The sequence below is a fragment of the Pecten maximus genome, chromosome 9, assembly GCF_902652985.1.
Source record: "Pecten maximus chromosome 9, xPecMax1.1, whole genome shotgun sequence".
NCBI lineage: Eukaryota > Metazoa > Mollusca > Bivalvia > Pectinida > Pectinidae > Pecten > Pecten maximus.
In genome coordinates, this window is record NC_047023.1 from 30,729,703 (window position 1) to 30,756,581 (window position 26,879).

Below are 26,879 nucleotides of genomic sequence, written 5' to 3' on the forward strand. Positions count from 1 at the left end.
GATGCAAAATCCTCACTTTTTGCAGAAACCAACTATGACTTCAGTAACCCTGACCTTTGCCTTCTAGGCCTGAATAGAAATTCATGCCAAGCAAGTGCTTTTGTTCAGTAAACACTGAAGTTTTATTGGCAAAAGTGAAACAGGCTGAGGTGATTAAAATATCCCCTTTCATCTGATCAGAGGTTAAAAAATACTCAGAAGCAAAAATGTAATTTTCATCATTTTATTTTATTTTTTCCATTTCAATAAGGTCTTAATATTGTTGTATGTGTTACATAATATTATATCAGTAATATCAGCACTAGTTACCTGAGTCAGCTAAATATACATATCAATCAGTGCAACTCTGACTTGGCCAATATATACACTTCTGAAAATTGTACATGTTAGCATACATATAATACTGTTGTAATGTAGCTACCATATCAAGAGCTTTGTATGGTATACAGGGACCAGGCACAAAAACCAACAGGATGGAGATTCGTGCCAAGTCCCTGTGGTAGAGGGCGTTACCCTTAACTTCACTCCTGGTATATAATAGCTGTTACATGTAATACAGCATGTATCACTGTTATTCTTTATCAACTTCAGATCGTAAGGAAACTAAAAGACATTTGGGTCATCTGACTCAATTATTCAGACACAGTTACAATTTTAATGGAGCCATTCACAGTTAAATGACTTTGCAGATAGGCATAGTTAATGCTGTAGCTCTAGAACACATTAAATTTACTCCCTGCATAGATTAAAGCCTAAAGCATATCAAATTTACTAGTAATTATATGTACTAGGACACAGAAATACCACTAAAGATCCGTAAAAGCACTATTATAATGAGATTCAAATTTTAAATTTAATATCAATTTATTCTATACAATGGTATAAGCTGTTGAATTTGTGTAAAGAAATCAACTGTATTTTTTATCTACTTTACAACAATATGGCGAAACAAGTTATATCAACTTATGTAAATAATGCTTGTTGGCCCGGGTGGGAGCGCGCATGGGGTCTTACTGTGGGAGGAAACCAAAGTACCTGGGGAAAACCTGTGTGGTTGGGCAGGTGACCCCATACCTTTTCACATTTGATTGGGGAATCAAAACCCTGGCCACCTACGTGAAAGGCAAGTGTGCTACCACTGTGCCAATTAACTTCTTAACCCTATTTAACATTTTACCTTGAATTCTATTGCATAGATAACATAGATCTACTGGCTATCTTGGATCATATCCTTACACATACATGCATGTAAACATGGCAAAAAACAGGTCACTTCACTGTCAAAACATAATCATTATGTAAAAGTATATTATGTTATAAATAGCAGTACACCAGCAAAATAATCTCAAATAATAAACATCTCCGACATGGCTAAATCACTTGCATTGATATGGCAAAAAATGCCTCATAAGGTTGACTAATAGTATAAATACAGTATAAGGCATGGGCATACATGCGTATATGATACGTACACTCTACAGAAAATATATGGTGTGTATAAAACTTCAAGAAAGCACAAACATTTAGGAAACAGATATAGTAAAAAACTGACCTACCAGATTATTTTTGATTGGTATTTTAATCACAGATCTGAAATTTTGTCCAACCCTTAGCAAAATGAATATAAACTCAATTCTGTGCATAAATCAAAAGTGGCAAAGCATATTATTGGATAATTTTGAAGTGAATTAAGATCTAAAATTACAAAGTAGAGATTTTTTAAGCTTATCAATACTAACTTGGATCAGGTCAATTCATAATTACAGAATTCGGCAGTATTTGTCAAATTTTCTGGACAAACAGACATATAAAAACATCAACAAGAATATAAATATGATTTCTCTCCAGTTTGAAGGAATCGCAAAAACATAGCACATATACAATTAATTGAATTTATAAGAATTCCTGTATAGACTTTTACACCATAGAGTACAAGTAATTTTTCTTTCTTTTTTCTCTCTTCAATTTTTCCAATCTATATTTCTATATATTATCTTTCATATGTTATTATGTTAAAGAATACAGCATAGCACAATGAAGTATCTGACTGTCTGCTATAGATCTACCTGATACCAGGACAGGTACTAGCCTCGCCTGTCAATACACCCATTATATACCGGTAATTGATTATGATGGGTGAATTGACAGGTGAGGCTTGCGATACCAGAGCATAAAAAATACATGTATTCTGGTTTTATAAGCACTTTTTTATAAACATGAAATATTTTGGAAGTTATTATCAACAAAATGAATTATTGTTCCCTTATATTTGAACAAATAAGACAACATGAAAGACAAATGTCAAATCAATGCACATGAAGCTTTTAAAATTGGTAATGTTGTCAAGTATATTTAATACACCTCATTTAACTGTGATGAATCTGCCCATTAACAGCAGTCTTGAGTAACCATGCAACATCGGTCCACATTGTAATCTCAGGAGTACTCCATTATACCCAGTTATTTACAGCAGCAATTGATAAAGATTCACAAAAAGCACAGATATCAAAATCTTGATAAGTTTCAAGATTTGCGGAAATGAGCACAAAATATATTACCCAGATACATGGAATATATATACATGTACAAAAATATTTTGCAAAAGCAAAATCAAAATAGGGTTTCACTTTTGCATTTTGTATTAAGCCCATATGGCAAGAAAAAAACAAAAACCGGAGTCAAAATAAATAACATATTTACAAACAATTAATCTTCACTTTGTCATTGAATGACGCTTGTCCATGGTCCGCAAAAATCTATGAATGAAGACTCGAAACCTATACAGGAAAAACACCATGCTGTGTATGAGAGGACCGACTAGTAATGCTATTACTATGATGTAGGCCAAAGCAACGCCAGGTTTTTCTCCGTAGTTCAGTGGCTTGTAAATGTATGAATTTCCTAGATGACTTGTGCCGCCTGCTAGAAAGTACAAGACGGTGAATAGGCTGTAAATGCAGCCAAATACACTATTGTAAATACATTGTAGAAGTCGTATAGGTGTCCTTGTCACAAGCATATCCACTAACACAAAAACAGCGTTAACACCATGGCTGTTTAGATTTATCAATGTATATCCAGAACCTGAAAAATAATACAAAAGTTAGCACAAGAAACTCTCATGATCTACAGGTTTAGATTTTAATGAATTTACTGGTATATATTATATCACAAAACAACTACACAAAACTGCATAATATTTCAGATTCAATGATGTCAATTTATGTCATATTGCAGCTTTAAAGTGTTACATTTTCAGGGCATCCACTTGACCCTTGGCTTTTAGCAATTTCAGAAGTCAAATCACTTTTTCTGAGAAATCTGAAGGGTCAAAACATATGTCAAATAGACAAGTTCCTTCAAACCAAAGAGTGTCAAATAGACAAGTCCCTTCAAACCCAAGAGTCAGATCTCAATTTGGGGAGTCAAAAACATACTCTCAAGGGTCTACTGGATGCCCTGCATTTTGTATATCATGGCAAAGAGGCTTACCAGAAACCAGCTTTGAATTAGGTAGATTATTAAAACACTATAGATAACTGGTCATCAATTACATTTTCTTTTTTTTTTTTTTTTTACAAATAATGTAATTAATAAACAAGAGGCCCATGGGGCCTGTATCGCTCACCTGGTTGGATTTGACCAAATGTCAAAATAATGTTCATGTTCAATTCCTTTTGTTTGTTAACCTCAAACAATGCTATTTATGGTTATAGCGTGGGGATCCCAACTGCTTTAAAGAAATAATGAAGTCCAGACTCTCTGAGTTTACAACATGCATTTATAACTTTATGACTAGTAGTGATTTAAAGGAATTACCTCTATTTCCTATATGGGGCCCCGCCCCTTTTGCCCCTCGGGGGTCAGAGTCACCATTTATGCAAAATCTGTTCCCCTTCCCCCAAGAATGTTTCTTACCAAATTGGGTTCAAATCCATTCATAACTTTATGACTAGTAGCGATTTTAAGGAATTACCTCTATTTCCCCATTAGGCCCTGCCCCTTTGGCCCCTTGGGGGTCAGAGTCACCATTTATGCAAAATCTGTTCCCCTTCCCCAAAGAATGCTTCTGACCAAATTCGGTTCAAATCCTTTCATAAATTTATGACAAGTAGCGATTTAAAGGAATTACCTCTATTTCCCATATGGGGCCCCGCCCCTTTGGCCCCTTGGGGGGTCAGAGTCACCATTTATGCAAAATCTGCTCCCCTTCCCCAAAAGATGTTTCTTATTAAATTGGGTTCAAATCCATTCATAACTTTATGACTAGTAGCGATTTAAAGGAATTACCTCTATTTCCCATATGGGGCCCCGCCTCTTTGGCCCCTCGGGGGTCAGAGTCACCATTTATGCAAAATCTGTTCCCCTTCACATAAGAATGTTTCTGACCAATTTGGGTATAAATCCATTCATAACTTTATGACTAGTAGCGATTTGAAGGAATTACCTCTATTTCCCCATTAGGCCCTGCCCCTTTGGCCCCTTGGGGTCAGAGTCACCATTTATGCAAAATCTGTTCCCCTTTCCTAAAGGATGTTTCTGACCAAATTGGGTTCAAATCCATTCATAACTTTATGACTAGTAGCGATTTGAAGGAATTACCTCTATTTCCCCATTAGGCCCCGCCCCTTTGGCCCCTTGGGGTCAGAGTCACCATTTATGCAAAATCTGTTCCCCTTTCCCAAAGGATGTTTCTTACTAAATTGCGTTAAAAACCATTCATAACTTTATGACTAGTAGCGATTTAAAGGAATTACCTCTATTTCCCATATGGGGCCCCGCCCTTTGGCCCCTTGGGGGTCAGAGTCACCATTTATGCAAAATCTGTTCCCCTTCCCCCAATGATGTTTTTGACCAAATTCGGTTCAAATCTTTTCATAATTTTATGACAAGTAGCGATTTAAAGATATTACCTCTGTTTCCCCATTAGGCCCCGCCCCTTTGGTCCTTAGGGGGTCAGAGTAACCATTTATGCAAAATCTGTTCCCCTTCACATAAGAATGTTTCTGACCAAATTGGGTTCAAATCCATTCATACCTTTATGACTAGTAGCGATTTGAAGGAATTACCTCTATTTCCCCATTAGGCCCCGCCCCTTTGGCCCCTTAGGGGTCAGAGTCACCATTTATGCAAAATCTGTTCCCCTTCCCCAAAGGATGTTTCTTACTAAATTGGGTTCAAATCCATTCATAACTTTATGACTAGTAGCGATTTAAAGGAATTACCTCTATTTCCCATATGGGGCCCCGCCCCTTTGGCCCCTTGGGGGTCAAAGTCACCATTTATGCAAAATCTGTTCCCCTTCCCCAAAGAATGCTTCTGACTAAATTGGGTTCAAATCCATTCATAACTTTATGACAAGTAGCAATTTGAAGGAATTACCTCTATTTCCCCATTAGGCCCCGCCCCTTTGGCCCCTTGGGGGTCAGAGTCACCATTTATGCAAAATCTATTCCCCATCCCCAAAGGATGTTTCTGACCAAATTGGGTTCAAATCCATTCATAACTTTATGACTAGTAGCGATTTAAAGGAATTGCCTCAATTTCCCCTATTGGGCCCCGCCCCTCAGGCCCCTTGGGGGTCAGAGTCACCATTTATGCAAAATCTGTTCCCCTTTCCTAAAGGATGTTTCTGACCAAATTGGGTTCAAGTCCATTCATAACTTTATGACTAGTAGCGATTTGAAGGAATTACCTCTATTTCCCCTAATGGGCCCCGCCCCTTTGGCCCCTTGGGGGTCAGAGTAACCATTTATGCAAAATCTGTTCCCCTTCCCCAAAGGATGTTTCTGACCAAATTGGGTTCAAATCAATTCATAACTTTATGACTAGTAGCGATTTGAAGGAATCACCTCTATTTCCTCATTAGGCCCCGCCCCTTTGGCCCCTTGGGGGTCAGAGTCACCATTTATGCAAAATCTGTTCCCCTTCCCCAAAGGATGTTTCTGACCAAATTGGGTTCAAATCCATTCATAACTTTATGACTAGTAGCGATTTAAAGGAATTACCTCTATTTCCCCTATTGGGCCCCGCCCCTCAGGCCCCTTGGGGGTCAGAGCCACCATTTATGCAAAATCTGATCCCCTTCTGCCAAGGATGTTTCTGACCAAATTTGGTCAAAATCCAATAAGAACTTTTTGACTAGTAGCGATTTGAAGCAAATGTTGACGGACGGACGCCGGACGCCGGACGATGGACGCTGCATCATGGCATAAGCTCACCGGACCTTCGGTCCAGGTGAGCTAAAAATTGAGCATTTGAATTGTTTATTATAAAGTTAAAACACTGCTTTGTTGGTTAAAAACAATTTTCCCTAACATTCAAAATTGTGTCAATAAAATATTTATCCATGCAGAAAGTATCAAATTTGCTTTAGGTAGAATAGGTTACTTACCATCATAGGCAATGGTCCAAAATAAAATGGTAACTATTTGAGAAGAGCCAGCAGTTAAAATGTGTAGTAGCCACTGAAGCTTGATCCGTGGTGCATTCCGCAGTTCTGCATTTATATCTGTAATGCAGTCAAACCATACTTGATAATATTATCATTTACCACTAAGCATATACCTGGGTACAAAATTGTTACAATTAATTTTTCTATAGAAATCAGAGGATTTTTGGGAGGCATTAGGAAAATGTGATGCAATACCGACCTTTGGCTATACTCCAAATATCATTTACCATCAATATACAATATATTTTTTATATAGTAAAACTTTCACAAGATGAACAGACTTGATTCAAATTTCTGCTTAATATGAAGTAAATCAAAATCACCAATTTGACTCATCCTTATATTTTAAAACCCTATAATGAATTTCTGATATATCAAACTACTTCCTTTGGTCCCATGCAATTCGTTGATAACAAGATTTACTACATTTGGAAAATTTTAAAAGCTTCTCATTTCAAAATATTATGCTCAACACATAGGAAGGATCTCTCACTCTATTGAAATAATAAGAATACAGTAATATATCCATCCAAGAAGATTTCCACTATCAGAAATGATAGGAGTGATGGTTCTTATATCTTCAATTGGTTCTCAATGGTATACAAGTATGGAAAGGCTATGACAATATATTCTATTAACTGATCTAGATTAGTGACAAACTGTAATTTTCAGAGCTTTAATATTGCATGTTCTTACCTTTCTTTTCCTTCTTTAGTGCGATGTAGTGCCAGACATTGACAGCACGGAGAATCTGACAGAAGGTGAGGATATAGAAGGACCAGTAAGTCAGCATAATGAAGATCTTCCAGCCAAGGTTACCCCCAAAGGCTGTGTAAAACACCATGATGGAGAAGTATAAGGCAACAGCAGTCCTGTATATGGCATAAGGCACCGGGTTGTCACTCCACTGAAAACCAAGCACAGCAAGACTTAAATGCCAGTTAACTGATAATAACTCTGTAATAGTTGCTGAAATAGAAGCAATCTCATTAAACCAATATCTTTAATTCCACCCGAATGTTCTAAGTTCCTGTCAAAGAACATTAGAATATTGGACATATGGTGTGGAATTAAAAATCTGGTTCTAATTATAATCACTCAGTGCTGTTGAATTGCTGTAAGCTGGCCATGGTGAATAGTGTCCTAAAGCACAACTAGTTAGAAATGTTTCAGTGGCCACTGAAAATTTGACATACATTTTATTTTATTATATATATTGTATTTATCTGTGAATAGGATATGGGAGGGGACTAATTTGAGGATAAATACAGTACTAAACTTTTACAATAGAGGAGGGGGCTTATTTGAGAATAAATATGGTACATTTGACTAGTATATACTACATACATGGCATTCATTTACAATATATATAGCTATCTGTCACTACTCTATGTATATTACTATATATGACAGTAAGACTGCATGCAGCCACAAAAGCATCACAGATATTTTACTGCTTGCATTTTGTCATATCAAACTTAATACTCTTATGCTTACTATGTATGTATGTAACAATAAATAATTACCGATATATAATTCGGATGATCACATCTCTTTAAACATTACTACAAAACTTCAGTTAGCTTGTAATCTCATCATTGATTTAGAACATATATAAGTATCATGTGGCATGCATATTAATTATCAATTTGTGATGTATAACTACAGTCTACCTGTGATAGAACAAAATCTTCTGGACGATCATGATCCAAACCATAGCGAGGTTCATACAGTTCTGAGGAGCGGATGCCACTCTTTCCAGATGGCCTGCCTTTCTTGTCCGTGAGAGAGTAGTAGGCATAGCGAGTATAGGTGGTCAGAGCACGGTGAGCCATCCGCATACCACCATTGGTAGCATCCACAAACTTAGCTGTTATCTTAAACATCACTAGACTGATGGCTAGACGAACCACCTACAAAATAAAGAACAAAACAATTCTAAAATTGGTCATGAAATCAGTTATGTAAAGGAAGTAATGTTTCAGGTTTGTTCACATAGCCTTTTCCACAGATTTCTATTCACACAGGCATGAACCTTTCAAATTCGTTCTTGAGAATATATATATATATATTCTCCGGCATATCATTAACCAAGTACCAGTATATATCAACATAATCCAACAATAAAGAACAATCTACAGACTGCAGGTACATTCATTTATGGATTTATCACACAGTATAGACTTTGGACCAGTATACTTAGTATACATATGTGTACCAGTGTTTTTTTAAACAAACTCACATTAAAGATGAATAAAACTTACCATTACACATACAGTATTACCTAAATTTCATCAAAATTGACATATGGACCTCATGATCATTATTCATACAGTTAAAATAAGTGAAACTACATTACATCCATAAAACAAGCAAGTTTGCTTCATCAGCGCATTCATTATATTTCATAATCGTTAGATATATCTTCCATATTACCGGTATAGATTTACTGATACACCTGATTATTTGGTCCATGGTATTACATGTTAAGGACATATACTTTATTAAAATTACAAATATATCACATATCTTTTACTAAGGCCGTAATTTATAGATATAAAGTTACTAACTTCAAGATAGAATGTCAAAGTTCCTGTACATGTATATACACATAGTAGATATCTATGTTTTGTATAATACATATCAAATCTTATAGTTTTATATTATCTGTAATTTATAACCTATAACATTACTGAAGACCTAATGTCAAAATTCTTGTACATGTAGTAGATATCTATATATGTTTATATACAGATCAAATCTCACAGCTATATATATTGGCTGTAACGTAACATTTAAATCACTTTTAAGATAAAATGTCAAAAGTTCCTGTACATTTAGATATGATCTATGTTTTGTTTAACCTAGATATAAAATCTTATACATATATAAGTGTAGCTATATATAGGCTGTAAGTACAGTAACATATAAAAATACTTTAAGATGAAATGTCAGAGTTCCTACATGTATATATGTAGATACATGTATCTATGTTTTGTATACAGATCAAATCTTAAAGCGATATTATAGGATGTAACATATATAAGATTACTTTAAGATAATATAAAATGTCAAAGTTCATTTACATGTAGATATTTGTATAATACATATATGCATGTACAGATCTAGATCTTACAGCTACAAACATACGTGTACTATTGTCCTTTTTCCTTTCTCAACCATCAATTTTTCTGCTCTGACTGTAAAAATTCAGAATATTGTTCTTCCTTTAAAACTTGTATCAATCCTTAGGTTAATAATGAATGAGTTTGCGATCAAATCTAAATGTGTATGTAGTTGTATACCGTTATATGTTATACATTAATGTATATACATGTATACAGACCTGCTTTCAATATCTTTTACTCCGCAAAGGAATATGATTTCCTTTATGTACTGTACAGTATGATATGTAAAGAAGAAAAACATGTACATATAGGCCCATGTACATTTATAACCTATAGCTACAGACTTTTGTACGTATATATACGGGTATATATATATAGATACTCAGTAAGGTTCAGCATATATTTACACACACTTGTGAAATCTATGTGACATGATAAAATGCCACTGGTAATTTTAGTGTCTGACACTAAAATTTCCACATATGATGCAAATTACACATAGGTGATGGTGCATGAGAATGAATCATGGTACAGAGTTCAAGTACATAACCACTTCATAACAGGAAATTGTTACTGTATATCCAAAACAATCCACTCACATAGATATCTTCCTCAACAATGAAATTTTCACCATCTATATGTACGGTATACAGTTCTCATGAAGGTTCAAACTCAGAGTACATGTATGTAGCAGTTTAGGCAGATATACATAACGTACATTAATCTCTTTTCACCTATATAGAATCAAAATATACCTATTAAGTGCCCTGATGTCAGTAAAGGAATGAATGCGTCAATGGTTGTAACTTACGTCTTCCTATTGTTGACAACGGCCTGGCTTGTAGTAATCAATATTGTATACAGATATATATATGTGTACCTGGTTTTACGTCACAATAGATTATACACATGTACAAAAGAAAACCTTGTCATGTAATATAATCTTTACTCTATAAAGTTCTTAAACTAAATAAGTATACTGCATTTATAATCCCTTGGGGCCACAGTAACTTTAAATAACATTTATTTTTTTTTTACTTTAAGATATGATAACTTTCTATTTAAATATTTAAAAATGTCTTCAGGACCTGAAAAAATATTGACCTGAAATTGACCTGAATAATTATTTGACATGGGCTTATTGCTGGGTATACAGCAGTTGATCCTTACATTAACATGTGCACATATATACACAATGATATATATTCTATATCTATTATAATTAAGCCCAACCCCTTCCCTCCTTTTATAGTGCATTTCCCACCTATTTGACCAAAGAACTGCATTCCATACCCTATTTTTTACCCGATGTATATATATATGTACCAAGATTCAAAGAGTTAATTTTCATTGATCCAATCTGTTTACTAGCACATTATTAAGAAATTCAAGGTACAGTTTGGCCAATGGACAAAATATTATCCTGTTCGTAAACATAAAATATTTTTAAGCATTTTATGCCAGATTAAGGTTAAGCTAGTATTAAATAATATTTTCACAATTGAGGAATGTTGTCATGCGCATGTCAGATATGATTTTAAAAGATATGGTCCAAACACCGTTGATACAAAATATATAATGTCGCCAAAGGATTGTAACATATATGTGCAGTAGCTAATCCTATGTAGGTATAATATGTCCAAGTTATGCAAACATTCCAAAGGAATGGCCAAGTTATGCTAATAGTATTAATTCAAGTAAAAGTATAATGTTATTTTACCAGTAATAAGCTTATAATACTCTAATGCTGAATTTTTATGCAAAAAAACTTTGTCACTTAAGCTTGTTGTCAGTTTTTTACTCGGCATTAATGATAAAAAAAAAGCATCAAAGAAAATTCCATTCTGCTGCTTGTTTTTTTCTTCTGTGTCTCTTGTGTATGTGACGTGTTTGTTACATATAATTCAGGGTTGAATTGTATTTTCAATAGAGTGCAATTAGATGGATTGATTTCCTTTACGCAGTCACGTTCGATCAGGTATTTGTTTCGATAGGGATTTGGGATGCCTACAGGTATCTTAATGTTAGCTTTGTACCTCTTAGATATTATGGTGGGTCACCCGGTTAATCGGTTATGAAGTTCTTTACATAACTAGCTAGACCTACGTTATTGCCACTGTTTGTTTCATGTTATATATATATATATATATAATCAATTATTTGTTAATTCTCTGTCTTCAACAGGACAATTAGTTACCAAATGAACCTAGGTTGCAATATTGGTCTCCAGGGCAAGTTGGTTGTATATAGCTTGACAAACAAACTGGATGTGCCCCTCAAACTCACAATCCTATTCCAATTGACAATTGTGTAATTAATGTTCACAGAGTCAAAAGGTCAGACCAACCTATAATAAACATGTTGAGTCAAAAAGTACTAGCTATAGCTAATTAGCTGCTTGTCCGAAGTCTAATGAAAACTCATGATCTACTGAACTTGAAGGCAGACTTTTACAATAGTCTGTAACAATGAAAGTCTATGTAATTCAAGATCGTCATAAAAGCTGTGTTATCCTTAAGCTTGTCTCCTTTATAGCTAGCTGAGTCTACAATTAACAATGTGTTCTAAAAGCTGTTTGATCCTTAAGCCTATAATTATCCCAAGCAGAGCCAAAAGGTATCCTTAAGGTCCTAATCTTATAGTCTACTCCAAGATCTAGGATTGATGTAGATGGTGGCAGAAGCTGTCTACTTTCCATTCTGAATGTGTAAGGTTTGTCCCCCCCCCCCCCCCCCCCCCCCAATGTTTATTAATAGACCAGATACATGTAGAACCCTATATTCTGTCAATCTATGTAGGGACGTCTATGTATAGGCCTACTCAAACACTGGATTTTGGGGGGATCTAGAATTAAAAAATGTGTTAGGCTATATATATTAGCGAAGTGTATTGTCAGTACTATTTTTGTATGATGGAATTTGTTGACATGAAAAGGAACTAATACATATATATTAAAAATTAATACCACATGCATACATTGGAAGACCTTTCTGGCTACAAAATAATTACTTAAAGCCTATCTAGTGCCAGAAAAACTCCAGCCCGAGGTTGATGAAAAGTCATCCCTCCTTGACATACACTGCAGACTAGTAGGTGAAATTACATTATCCTGACCAATGATAATGTTGTCAATATTTACTCAACCCAAACTTTTAAACATTCCCGCTTTTATCGGTCACGAGACACAACACATGACAATAACGAAAATGGCTGCCAGGCGATCAAAGCAATTAGAAGTATGGTTTGTCGTGTTTTTTAGTGTCTGGACCTCCGGACTTTTAGCCACAACGACAGGCGATGCTGTTCGACAATTAACAGACCAAGCTGTGTGCCAACCTCCTGTTTCAGGATTCGATATTCAGAACATTACGGAAGGGTAAACATTCATCTTTCTCTTTTCCTTGATTTGTCAGGTATTTTTATCATGTTATTTTGTTTTATGATGCTTGGTATTCATTTTCAGTAGCTATGAGTTAGTTATAAAAATAATAAAAGCGTCGCTTATCTAACAGTTTTGTCCAAATATGCAAAACTGATGAAATGTGACGAACACAATCTTAGCCTGTGTCACTTGTGTGTCATCTAGGTCAGTGCTGTTGAATCCAAAAAACATCGTTTAGATGCTTGGATATGTGCTAGTTAGATTATCAATACAAGGTAAAATAAAACTGGATGTACTCAGACTTACATAATGTTAGAATTGATGGTCCCTTTCCACGTAAAATGCTTCAGTATTGAGGTCACACTCAACCTTCAACTCGAGAACTGGAATTTGTTGACAGAATGGTTGTATGGTCACGTGGGGTGACTATGTTGTAAGAGTTATCTCCCATCCATTAGTAATAAATTGAATAAGTTTTAGCAGGGACAGTGATTTGATTTTGTTATATATATATATGTGCTTGTCTCAATGGATTACAATGTTATCGATAATAATTAAATAATTAAGTGATGATAAAATCTAATTTGAAAATTACATTTCATTCACAGCCTTAATTTAATTGTTTTGTATGTTGCTGGAGCTTTAAAAATGACTGAAATGATTGTCAAGACAAAATTTATTTAGCTCTCATCTTCAAATGTTCACTGTCTACAATGACTTCATGACTAGATTAAAGTAGATATTTTAACTAAGACAGGGATCAAGGTCAGCCAGTTGCTTCAATCTTTTTCACAAACATAAATACAGTGTAAATGAGAAAGTGAACACTTGGATGGAGCCATTTTTTTTTGTGACATAAAGCAGACAGTTATTCAGGATGATCACAGGTACTTGTGGACATGATTATGATGTTTTTTATTTAAATGTTACATTATAGACGATTAAATTATTGTATTACAATCGCATGCTTAATTTGTATTTATAATGCCAAGGTACAATATTTTTTTTACAAATTAAGCATGCGATTGTAATACAATAATTTACTTGTCTATAATGTAACATTTAAATTAAAAACATCATACATGTAATGATGACCACAAGTACCTGTGAGGATGATGGATAAAATCTGAATATGCGTTAGAGTCATTGGTCCAATATCCCCATGCAGTCAGCTCAGCATGCAGTGTTAGGATGTCACAGTCTTCCTTTATTTCATTGATAATAATTTCCTACAGGTCTAAGCTCAACCATATGTCTCATATTGCTGATAATACTACCGTGTGGTATATATATCCTATCCCAAAGTCTTACTTCACCCAATTGCAAGGTTGCACAACACTTTAAGAACATCTTAGAAACTTGAATTGTATGGCCGGGGAAAAGCCAGGGCCGGAGATGTCTTTTTAATCCAGACTATTTATGCAGTCTTTATAGTTTTCTATAAGGCCAAGTACCTTGGTGGTCACCTTACAGTTGAACCTTAAATGGATTTTAATCCTGTGTAGATTCCATCACCAGCAAAGCCAGCTCTACTCTAGGCTTTTTGAGACAAAACATAAGTTCAACATCAGCAACGGAGCAGACATAAAGAACTGTTAGTAAATTAGAATACACCTGCTCTGTCTGTGACCTACACATACCAAGTAATTAAACACTGACATATACTGTACAAACTAGTAGTGACAGCATCAAGCAGCTAAGTTTATCACCAATGATTTCAGAAATATCTCCAGTGTTGGTGATTTGATCCAGCATCTGAACACTCCCTTGAAAGTAGGAGGAAAACACAACATGCAACTCCTAACTTTACATAAAATGATACACAACAATATCCATGAAAAAGATGTCATCCATAGCTCCACCCATCACACTAATAGACATGCATGCACACCAGCAAATATCCAGAACATTAGTATCAAAACCCAGGCACACAATCTCTTCCTCTTGATATTTCATCAATCACATCAGCTCATTTTTACAATGTTAGCCTTTCTCGGACATGTCTCTATATTTATGATGACATACTTTCCTACTAGATGAAGGATATCACTACTATGTATGTAGATTGAAAGCAAAAATATAGGAAAAGTGACAGCTAAATTGTCTTTTGTAGGAACTTCAACTCAAATTTAGAAATAAAATCAAAACAGCACCGATTTTACAAGTATTTGTGTGTTTGAATTAATCATGCTGACGGTATCCGAGTCCCATAGATTGGATTTGATTTTTGTTATGATGTAGTACTCACCTTTACCATTAAGTGTAGGATCATCTTTAGTTCCACCAGGTGTTAAAGCCCGATCTTACACTTTTCCAACAACACTGTTTCTTATCACACACTTGTTTATAAATATTCATGAAAAAGTGAGTAATGCAGTCGTAATTACTGTTACTGCAGAGTCCTTACAACATGCATTGATATAAATAACTTAATACCTATTGCATTCACTGTCAGAAACCATGACCTGGTTATACTCTTAACCTATATACTTGTAATATTATATGTCAGCCAGTCCTCCCGATCAGTATGTTAAGGGTAGATACTTGCCTGAGGCAGGTTCTGGTAGCTACCAGGTAAGTATATATGTATGTTCCTAGAATCCGTAACACATACCTACTGTATACTATACTCAAGTCTCACTTCCTTGATCATCATTCATGCTCAATAAATCAGATTTACCTAATTGTGTGTTGTATACAACTCCAGGATGTTGTAACTCTGACAGTCTCACCATTAATATTGATTAGCATGTGTGATAACCCTGAACAATAGATCTGCTAGTTCAGTTTATCATCAGATTAACTATCATCAATTAAATCCAGTATTTATATATAGTTATGATGGCCTCCGATCTTGCTTCTTCCTCCAGACAACTGCACAGGGTTATACCAATTATTTCAAAAAAACGTTGAGGTTATGACTTATGATTAGATTTACAGTACTAGTAATGGTGCACCTCCTCTGTATAAATATTTGTTTTACTATTACCTGTATAATACCGTAATCAGAAAACATGGTATTGTGATCTCATTGAGGTAAACCTGTGCTTACACAGTTTGATGGCTTAGTTGATGGGGCTCCCATGGCCAACTCTCACCAAAAGAGCAGATGTGAAAAGGTGTATGAGGTCTTTGATAAATTCCATTATTAATGTGATTTTATTAAAATATCAGTATGTGGATCAATTTGACAGATTTCATTGTTAATTAGATTGTATTAAACGTATTGTGGATTGATTCCATTGTTTATTGGATTGTATTAAAGTTATTGTGGATTGATGTCATTGTTAATTGGATTGTATAAAGTATATGGATTGATTTCATTTTACTTTGAATGTGCTTACAGCTAGGTTTAATTGTTGATTTGGGGGAAAGAAAGAAGAAAAATAAAATATAGCTGTTGATGGGGAAGTGATGCCTTTTCATTGATTTATAATGATAAAACATAGACACTTTCCATCATTTTCTGTTTATCAATTTAGATCATGGACATTCACAGAGACTGGTCAGAACTGTGCAGGTGCTGTTGATGGTCCCAACGGCAGCCTCTCTAACTGTACATATACTGTGGCATTCTGTCAGAAGTTAACTAACTGTAATGATGGCAGTGTGTGTGTTAAAACATTCAATGGGACTGGCAAAAACCAAACTGTGCAGCACGTCCAAGGAGGCTTTATCACAAACCCATTCAGGGTAACAGGTAAAACATCTGTCTCATAATTACAGTAAAGCAAGGGTCTATACTGACGGAAGTAAAACAACTAGATAGGACTAAATGGGTGTTCTGGTTAAATAAATATCTCATTTATCCATATATGAAAGGTAAGTGTTATGTCACACCCAATTTCGTTGTATTTGCACCAAATTCTTTCAAATTTCATATAGTAGTGCGCTCTGGCCCTATACACTAGACATGCATGGTGTCAGGGCGAGAGGAAACTCAGGCTAGATTACCCTAGAACTACTCTGATTAACTATGCTCTTCTATAATCATTATCATCTGAGGCAGTGTATTTTTGTTGACTATTTGCTATACGGCTAATATTCCATCACTTACCACTGTATTAAAGATAGTTCATGTTATCAAAGTTAAAATGTTAGAAAATTAATTGTCTTTTAAATAACTTGTTTATTCTAGATAAGAGAATTAAAAGTAAATCTCTGGATCTTTCTAATTATAATGAAATGTGACAGTAATCATGTGTACAAAATATTTTGTAATTTTTCAAAATTGATGATTCGGCATATCTGCAGATAAATACAGTTGAACAACACTGTAAATATTATAGTTATGTTGAGGTTTGTCCACTGTCAATATGAAAGTTTAATAGATAGTTTTAAGAACATTCTTTTGACAGACAAGTCATCTCTCAATGGTGGATTTCTGGCAAATTTTACCAAGGGAGACAATTATACAAAACCAGACGGATCTTGGTGTCAGTTGTCAGCAGTCTTCAACTTTGAATGTAACAGGATCCTATACTGGGTTCCTAATGAAAACACAACAGCTATTCCAAAGACCGCCCTAGTAAAAGTGAAATTTGACAAAGCAAAATGTCAAGTGAGTAAAATTAATTTATAGATAGTTTCACAGACAATATATTGTATACATAAATAGTTCAATTACCTTAAAACAGAGTTCATCCCTTAACACATAGCTTTCATTCATCCCTTAATACATAACATTCATTCATACCTTAACACATATAGTGTTCAGTCATCCCTTAACACATATAGTGTTCAGTCATCTCTTAACACATAGCCTTCATTCATCCCTTAACACATATAACATTCATTCATATTGCTTAACACAAAGCATTCATTCATCCATAAACATATATAGCGTTCAGTCATCCCTTAACACATAGCCTTCATCCATCCCTTAACACATATAGCATTCAACACAAAGCATTCATTCATCCCTAAACATATATAGCGTTCAGTCATCCCTTAACACATATAGAGTTCAGTCATCCCTTAACACATAGCCCTCATTCATCCCTTAACACATAGCCCTCAGTCATCCCTTAACACACACAGCCCTCAGTCATCCAATAACACAGTCTTCAACCATCCCGTAACACAGTCTTCAACCATCCCGTAACACACAGTCTTCAACTATCCCATAACACATAGCATTCAGCCATCCCATAACACAGTCTTCAACCATCCCATAACACACAGTCATCAACCATCCCATAACACACAGTCATCAACCATCCCATAACACATAGTCTTCAACCATCCCATAACACACAGTCATCAACCATCCCATAACACACAGTCTTCAACCATCCCATAACACAGTCTTCAACCATCCCATAACACACAGTCTTCAACCATCCCGTAACACACAGTCTTCAACCATCCCACAAATAGTCTTCAACCATTCCATAACACATAGTCTTCAACCATCCCATAACACACAGTCATCAACCATCCCATAACACACAGTCTTCAACCATCCATTAACACACAGTCTTCAACCATTCCATAACACATAGTTTTCAACCATCCCGTAACACACAGTCTTCAACCATCCCATAACACACAGTCTTCAACCTTCCCATAACACACAGTCTTCAACCATCCCACAAATAGTCTTCAACCATCCCATAACACACAGTCTTCATTCATCCCTTAACACATAGCATTCAATCATCCCATAACACACAGTCTTCAACCATTCCATAACACATAGTCTTCAACCATTCCATAACACACAGTCTTCAACCATCCCATAACACACAGTCTTCATTCATCCCTTAACACATAGCCCTCATTCATCCCTTAACACATAGCCCTCATTCATCCCTTAACACATAGCCCTCATTCATCCCTTAACACATAGCCCTCAGTCATCCCTTAACACACACAGCCCTCAGTCATCCAATAACACACAGTCTTCAACCATCCCGTAACACACAGTCTTCAACTATCCCATAACACATAGCATTCAGCCATCCCATAACACAGTCTTCAACCATCCCATAACACACAGTCATCAACCATCCCATAACACACAGTCATCAACCATCCCATAACACATAGTCTTCAGCCATCCCATAACACAGTCTTCAACCATCCCATAACACACAGTCATCAACCATCCCATAACACACAGTCATCAACCATCCCATAACACACAGTCTTCAACCATCCCATAACACACAGTCTTCATTCATCCCTTAACACATAGCCCTCATTCATCCCTTAACACATAGCCCTCATTCATCCCTTAACACATAGCCCTCAGTCATCCCTTAACACACACAGCCCTCAGTCATCCAATAACACACAGTCTTCAACCATCCCGTAACACACAGTCTTCAACTATCCCATAACACATAGCATTCAGCCATCCCATAACACAGTCTTCAACCATCCCATAACACACAGTCATCAACCATCCCATAACACACAGTCATCAACCATCCCATAACACATAGTCTTCAACCATCCCATAACACAGTCATCAACCATCCCATAACACACAGTCTTCAACCATCCCATAACACAGTCTTCAACCATCCCATAACACACAGTCTTCAACCATCCCGTAACACACAGTCTTCAACCATCCCACAAATAGTCTTCAATCATTCCATAACACATAGTCTTCAACCATCCCATAACACACAGTCATCAACCATCCCATAACACACAGTCTTCAACCATCCCATAACACACAGTCTTCAACCATTCCATAACACATATTTTTCAACCATCCCGTAACACACAGTCTTCAACCATCCCATAACACACAGTCTTCAACCTTCCCATAACACACAGTCTTCAACCATCCCACAAATAGTCTTCAACCATCCCATAACACACAGTCTTCATTCATCCCTTAATACATAGCATTCAATCATCCCATAGCACACAGTCTTCAACCATTCCATAACACATAGTCTTCAACCATTCCATACCACACAGTCTTCAACCATCCCATAACACACAGTCTTCATTCATCCCTTAACACATAGCCCTCAGTCTTCCCTTAACACACACAGCCCTCAGTCATCCAATAACACACAGTCTTCAACCATCCCGTAACACACAGTCTTCAACTATCCCATAACACATAGCATTCAGCCATCCCATAACACAGTCTTCAACCATCCCATAACACACAGTCATCAACCATCCCATAACACAGTCATCAACCATCCCATAACACATAGTCTTCAACCATCCCATAACACACAGTCATCAACCATCCCATAACACACAGTCTTCAACCATCCCATAACACAGTCTTCAACCATCCCATAACACACAGTCTTCAACCATCCCGTAACACACAGTCTTCAACCATCCCACAAATAGTCTTCAATCATTCCATAACACATAGTCTTCAACCATCCCATAACACACAGTCATCAACCATCCCATAACACACAGTCTTCAACCATCCCATAACACACAGTCTTCAACCATTCCATAACACATAGTTTTCAACCATCCCGTAACACACAGTCTTCAACCATCCCATAACACACAGTCTTCAACCTTCCCATAACACACAGTCTTCAACCATCCCACAAATAGTCTTCAACCATCCCATAACACACAGTCTTCATTCATCCCTTAATACATAGCATTCAATCATCCCATAACACACAGTCTTCAACCATTCCATAACACATAGTCTTCAACCATTCCATAACACACAGTCTTCAACCATCCCATAACACACAGTCTTCATTCACTGTTTATTATGTGCATGTACATGTATATAAATGTCATGACACTATTAAGTACACCCTACATTTTCAGGTCAGATAGAATCTTGCCAAACATTCTAGTAAATTCAATGATGGTCAATATTTGCTTTATAAAAATCTACCATTACTTCATTGATTTGTTTTTCCATTGTACATGGTAATGTGTCATATTACATCATGTATTTCAGTACTAAACATTTTGCACATGAAATAAATAAATAAAATATAGTTATGAGCCGTAAAATCAAATATATTATACAAACTGCCCTCATAAAGATGGTCAATATTCGCTTGATTACAAATCAATTACCTTAATATAAACATCTGTTTGGCTGATCTCAGATAACATACTGTAAGTGATCTCCATACTTAGCATTTTATTTACAGCTACAGGCAACAGTTGGGTATGCTGGTGCCTGTATCTCTATAACCCCAGCCTCAGCCATTCCTGAGAACATGACTGCGGGGACAGTTCTCATCATAATGTAAGTATAGAGCACATCTCTCCACCAAATATATAAAAACAGAATTATAATATAAATAATAAGAGAACTATTGTATTGTATTCAGTATGGATAGCTATTCATTTCCAGTTTCATAATTGATACAATCATTATTTAACAAAAACAGTTGACAGGTTTTGTATACATTGTCAATACATTTGTAGATTCTTTGTGTCCCTGACTGTGTATTTTACTTGTGGTGTCATGGTAAATCTGGTACGAGGATTCCGTGGCAAGGATGTTCTACCACAGGCAGAGTTCTGGACACAACTTCCTGTTCTTATAGCTGTAAGTATAGATTTGTTGTTACTAGAGCAGTTTATACCTAAGGATGGCCAGGTGTGGAGGTCTCACTGGATCTCAATTGGCACAGAGAGTTATATACCCTGATCAGATCTGAAAAGGTATGGTGTCACCTGCCTGACCACATGGCTCTTCTCTCCTGATTAAGTCTATGGTTTCCATCCACATAAGACTTCTCACACCTCCATCTGGGATGAAATAAAAGAATTTAGTTCAAAATTGATGATCAAAGTGAAAAGGCTGAGGTTTCTTCAAGGGAGACAATCAGACGACTAATTTAACTGCAGGAAAAAAGAAGTATTATGCAGAATGTACACTAATACATGTTATAATTATTATAGTTTTTGATAATAATTAAAATTGTTATCAATTTCGGTATGAATCAAAACCTAGCCCAAGTAGCCCAACATACTGTACTGAAATGTTAGATCAGTGTACATGTATTCAGATCCTGGTCTAATGGTTTTATTCAGATTGTGTCTTTGTGTCAACGATACGGTATATTTATATAAATCTTATCTTCCAAACAGGATGGATTTCTGTTCACATGTCGATGTGGAGCTGATCAGGAAAAAACTGGATATGACAGCATTTGATATTTACTGATGATTTAAAAAAAAAATGGGTATAGTGTCTGGAGGTCCCATCTCTAGCCAGAGGAGGAATTAACTACAGAAAACCATATGTGGAATTAGGAGAGAGAAGGAATGTGACAAGAAAGAAGCGAACAGAGATGACATTCTACTGTTGAAGGGAACAGAGATATATCACATAAAATCCTACCAAACTGTTTTCCTATGTAGAACTTCATTCACAATTTTATAAAAACCCACTATAATAATTGCATAATATTATATAAGTCTTTGTGATAAAAGTTTTCCCTTGTCCATATTCAAGTTAGGGTTATTTTAATTAATGTTCCTCTCAGCTAGTTGATGTTGAAGTCTTTTTGGTTCATTAGTGTGAAAATTAATTTTGTCTTACCCTGACATTGGTTGTAAACAGATACATACACATATATATTAAAATTGTTAAATATGATCCCTACTAACGAGGTAATACATAAAGGAAAAGAAAAACTGGACAACAACGTACTTTTGTCACATCTTGGCGATTCTTCAGACTGATGACTGATTGATGTCTGAAGAATCACCAAAATGCGATGAAAGTGAAGACATATCAATATTTTGTTTGTATTTTTTTTAATAATGTATATATATTTACTGTGTTATGATATTTTATTATAATTCAGTGATCTATCAGGTTATAAGTTACCTAATTAAAACATAAGTTATAGTTAGCATGATAATATTTAGCATAGAGTTCATTGTATAGTAATGCAATGCATACCCGAACCACTCAGGGGAACATAACTCCTTTGGTCATGCCGATGTGTGGATTTAATATTGACATTTCATATTGGCAGGAAAACAGATTATGTGGGGGACACAGCAGCAGGTTGGATAATCAAAAGTTTAGATATCTGGCTTTTAGTTATGTAGTTTTTAATGTACACTATATGAATTTGTATTTAAAATCTGAATATATGTTGTTGTGTATATAATAATGACTTTGAATAATGATTGGACAATGTTGGGCCCAGTTTCAGCAATACATGTATTCCTTACTAAGAAAATATCTTATCATTTTCAATAGGAAACCATTATAAAATTTAAGGAAGTTTCCTTAAAAACCCAATAATGCTTTCATATGGGAAATTTTCAGTTCAGAAATTTCATCAACAAATGAGGAAATTATGCTGAACGTTTGAAACTGGGGCCTGACAGAAATTTTGTTTCTGCAGATACTACTGTACTACACAATTACACTGATTCTTTAGTTGATCTGGATACTACAAATTAGATATTGATAAACAGGCAGTATTAGGTACATACATTACACATAATTGTAATGGTAGGTATACAAAAACATGAACAGATGAAACAGGTAAACAAAACCAACAACAGAGTTTCCTCTGGCCCTGACTTCATGTCTACACCAAACATGGTGTTAGGGCCAGATGAAACTCTGGCTACCTGTGTATATAGCAAAAGATATATTACTTACAAAAGTTATATTACAAGTGATTGTTCTAATTAAAATCAAAGATAAAATGTTTAAAAGTTATATTACAAGTGATTGTTCTAATTAAAATCAAAGATTAATGTTTTGGTTCCAATTTTGATGAATTATCCACAAAAGGAGTTGTATTAATCAAATCTTTTATGGTTGTATGATATACTTGTTTATATATTTGGTGTTTTTATGCGGAAAAGGACTTCAATATATGAGAGAATCTCAATCAGAAAATAATTATTTAGACTACTAGTATATATAATTTAAAAAACAAAAGTTTATTGATACTAGAATGTTTTGTAAGCTCATCCCAGATTTAAAGATATCACAATACTTATACTGTAATACGGCCAGGAGACGCAAAAGAAGGGCAGACTTAATTATTGTAGGACAATGAAATAGGATTGTTAGCTTTTTCTATTGAACTGCAATAGATTTCAGTTAATTACGATGGATAGTCTTAATACAGGTTATAACATGGTAATAGGTGAACAATGTATGAAATGGAACTTAATTACTGAAGACTTGTTACTAACACATTCAACTTAATCAGTGTGTCATCCTTCCACTTAATCAGTGTGTCATTTCCCACATTCCATACCATGTACATACTAATACATCAACGTTTCTGTTCCTGATTGGAGGCAGGTATACTACTCTACAGGAAGCTGAAGGTCAAGAGAGGCAAAAAGTTCCAATATATACAAATTTTGATTATAATTTTGTAGCTGTTTGATTCCACACGATTGATATCTCAGTCAAATGCTGATAACATCTGTCTTAATGCCTTATTAGACTGAGATAAGTTTGCTTAAATGTCATTTTTTGCCCTGTGCCATTTTATTGAGGGGGGGTGGGGGGCATAAACTGTTACCCATGTCTATTGTCAATCCTGTCACATCTGGTCCAACTCCAAATCAATGATATGTATCTTGAAAAACCCTTCACAGATTGTTGGGTTATGTTTACACCAAAGTAATTGGTACATCACATACACCTTATTACATTCTGGTGGTCATAGGTCAAGGATAAAGGGTCAAAGGTCACCTTTGAACTCTAACACATGGGATGCATTGTTGCATATGAGTAGGGGTATTTATGTCTTATGAACATTTCCTAATCATAACTGATGTTCAAGTTCATCATGTCCTGTATGTGGATTCTTTATTCCAACATTTGTTTACCTTAAGATATCAGTCATGGTGAACATAAATCTTCACTGATATGGGCTCATTGGTATATATATAGATTTCTACCACAATACCCTGTGTTATTCAACTCTCAGACCATCAGTTAATCATTACAGCTGTTGATTAACAATCTGTTTATACCACACGTGGTATAAACTCTGTACGCCTTTCGATTGGCTAACACAGTGAACTTTGACCCATGCTGCAATTGTTATTGACGTCATCAATAATCTAATGACGTCACATCACCGGGTCCCGGACGTCAGCGGTACACTTTATTTGCATACACGAAATTATACTTGACCACGTTTCCCTTTGATTCAAGCCGATATTATTGTGGTAGAAACAGGTCACACGACTCTAAATTGTTTGATATGGAATTTATTTTACACTCGTAAGTTATTTTTTAAAAGTTGCAAAAAACACTCGCTAAAGCTCGTGTGAAATAAATTCCATATCCAACAACCACTCGTTGTGTAACCTCTATATATATATATACGCATCCAACATTTGTTTGTTAGGATCCAGTACCTATATTGGTTTATAACGTCATTATTACTTACTAGACCCTATATATAACTATAACATATGTATATGTATATAGAAAGTTTTAAAATTGTATGGTTATGTGTAAATGATGTGTGAAAGTTATACAATGTGGTGTGACCGTTGTAAACCGTTACATATAGGGTGAGGTGTGACCATTATTAGCTCACCTGCCCGAAGGGCAAGTGAGCTTATGCCGTGGCGCGGCGTCCGTCGTCCGTCCGTCCGTCTGGCCGTCCGGCCGTCCGTCCAGCGTCAACTTTTCCATTTAAGCAACTTCTTCTCAATAACCAAAAGGCCCAGAGACCTAATATTGGGCCTGTAGCATGCTGGGGTGAAGGGCTACCAAGTTTGTTCAAATGAATAACGTTGACCTTCATTCAAGGTCACAGGGGTCAAAAAGGCTAAAATCTTTAAACGACTTCTTCTCAATAACCAAGAGTCCCAGGGAGTTGATATTAGGTCTGTAGCATGCTGGGGTGAAGGGCTACCAGGTTTGTTCAAATGAATGACCTTGACTTTCATTCAAGGTCACAGGGGTCAAATATGCTAAAAAAAAATTAAACGACTTCTTCTAAATAGCCAAAAGACCCAGGGACTTGATATTGGGTCTGTAGCATGCTGGGGTGAAGGTCTACCAAGTTTGTTCAAATGAATGAACTTGACCTTCATTCAAGGTCACAGGAGTCAAAAAGGCTAAAATCTTTAAACGACTTCTTCTCAATAACCAACAGATCCAGAGACCTAATATTTGGCCTGCAGCATGCTAGGATGAAGGGCTCCCAAGTTTGTTCAAATGAATGACCTTGACCTTCATTCAAGGTCACAGGAGTCAAAAAGGCTAAAATCTTTAAACGACTTCTTCTCAATAACCAACAGATCCAGAGACCTAATATTTGGCCTGCAGCATGCTAGGATGAAGGGCTCCCAAGTTTGTTCAAATGAATGACCTTGACCTTCATTCAAGGTCACAGGAGTCAAAAAGACTAAAATCTTTAAATGACTTCTTCTCAATAACCAAGAGGCCCAGGGAGTTGATATTGGGTCTGTATCATGCTGGGGTAAAGGGCTACCAAGTTTGTTGAAATGAATGACCTTGACCTTCATTGAAGGTCACAGGAGTCAAAAAGGCTAAAATCTTTAAACAACTTCTTCTCAATAAGCAAGAGTCCCAGAGACCTAATATTTCGCCTGTAGCATGCTGGGGTGAAGGGCTACCTAGTTTGTTCAAATGAATGACCTTGACCTTCATTCAATGTCACAGGGACCAAACAGGCTAAAATCTTTAAATGACTTCTTCTCAATAACCAAGAGTCCCAGGGAGTTGATATTGGGTTTGTAGCATGCTGTGGTAAAGGGCTACCAAATTTGTTCAAATGAATGACCTTGACCTTCATTCAAGGTCACTGGAGTCAAAAAGGCTAAAATCTTGAAACGACTTCTTCTCAATAACCAAGAGTCCCAGGGAGTTGATATTGGGTCTGTAGCATGCTTGGGTAAAGGGCTACCAAGTTTGTTGAAATGAATGACCTTGACCTTCATTGAAGGTCACAGGAGTCAAAAAGGC

General features: G+C 35.8%; 2 protein-coding genes across 4 annotated transcripts; one reads left to right on the forward strand and one right to left on the reverse strand.

The window, feature by feature from the left end:
• Nucleotides 1–207: 207 nt before the first annotated feature.
• LOC117334292 (protein rolling stone-like) lies at nucleotides 208–15,370 on the reverse strand. Of its 3 annotated transcripts, none has more exons than XM_033893815.1 (5): nucleotides 15,213–15,370; nucleotides 8,128–8,367; nucleotides 7,151–7,361; nucleotides 6,395–6,511; nucleotides 208–3,084 (listed from the first exon to the last, which is right to left on the reverse strand). In XM_033893815.1, exons 1-5 carry the CDS (start codon nucleotides 15,234–15,236, stop codon nucleotides 2,714–2,716), a joined length of 963 nt encoding a protein of 320 aa, XP_033749706.1. In that variant the 5' UTR covers nucleotides 15,237–15,370; the 3' UTR covers nucleotides 208–2,713. The 3 variants fall into 3 exon arrangements, with proteins under 3 accessions (XP_033749706.1, XP_033749707.1, XP_033749708.1); XM_033893816.1 differs by lacking the exon at nucleotides 15,213–15,370 and adding an exon at nucleotides 13,271–13,397; XM_033893817.1 differs by lacking the exon at nucleotides 15,213–15,370 and adding an exon at nucleotides 9,801–10,416.
• LOC117334293 lies at nucleotides 12,784–23,941 on the forward strand. Its single transcript, XM_033893819.1, has 6 exons — nucleotides 12,784–12,958; nucleotides 16,447–16,664; nucleotides 17,323–17,525; nucleotides 21,082–21,179; nucleotides 21,362–21,485; nucleotides 22,031–23,941. Exons 1-6 carry the CDS (start codon nucleotides 12,789–12,791, stop codon nucleotides 22,094–22,096), a joined length of 879 nt encoding a protein of 292 aa, XP_033749710.1. The 5' UTR covers nucleotides 12,784–12,788; the 3' UTR covers nucleotides 22,097–23,941.
• The last annotated feature ends 2,938 nt before the right edge of the window (nucleotides 23,942–26,879 follow it).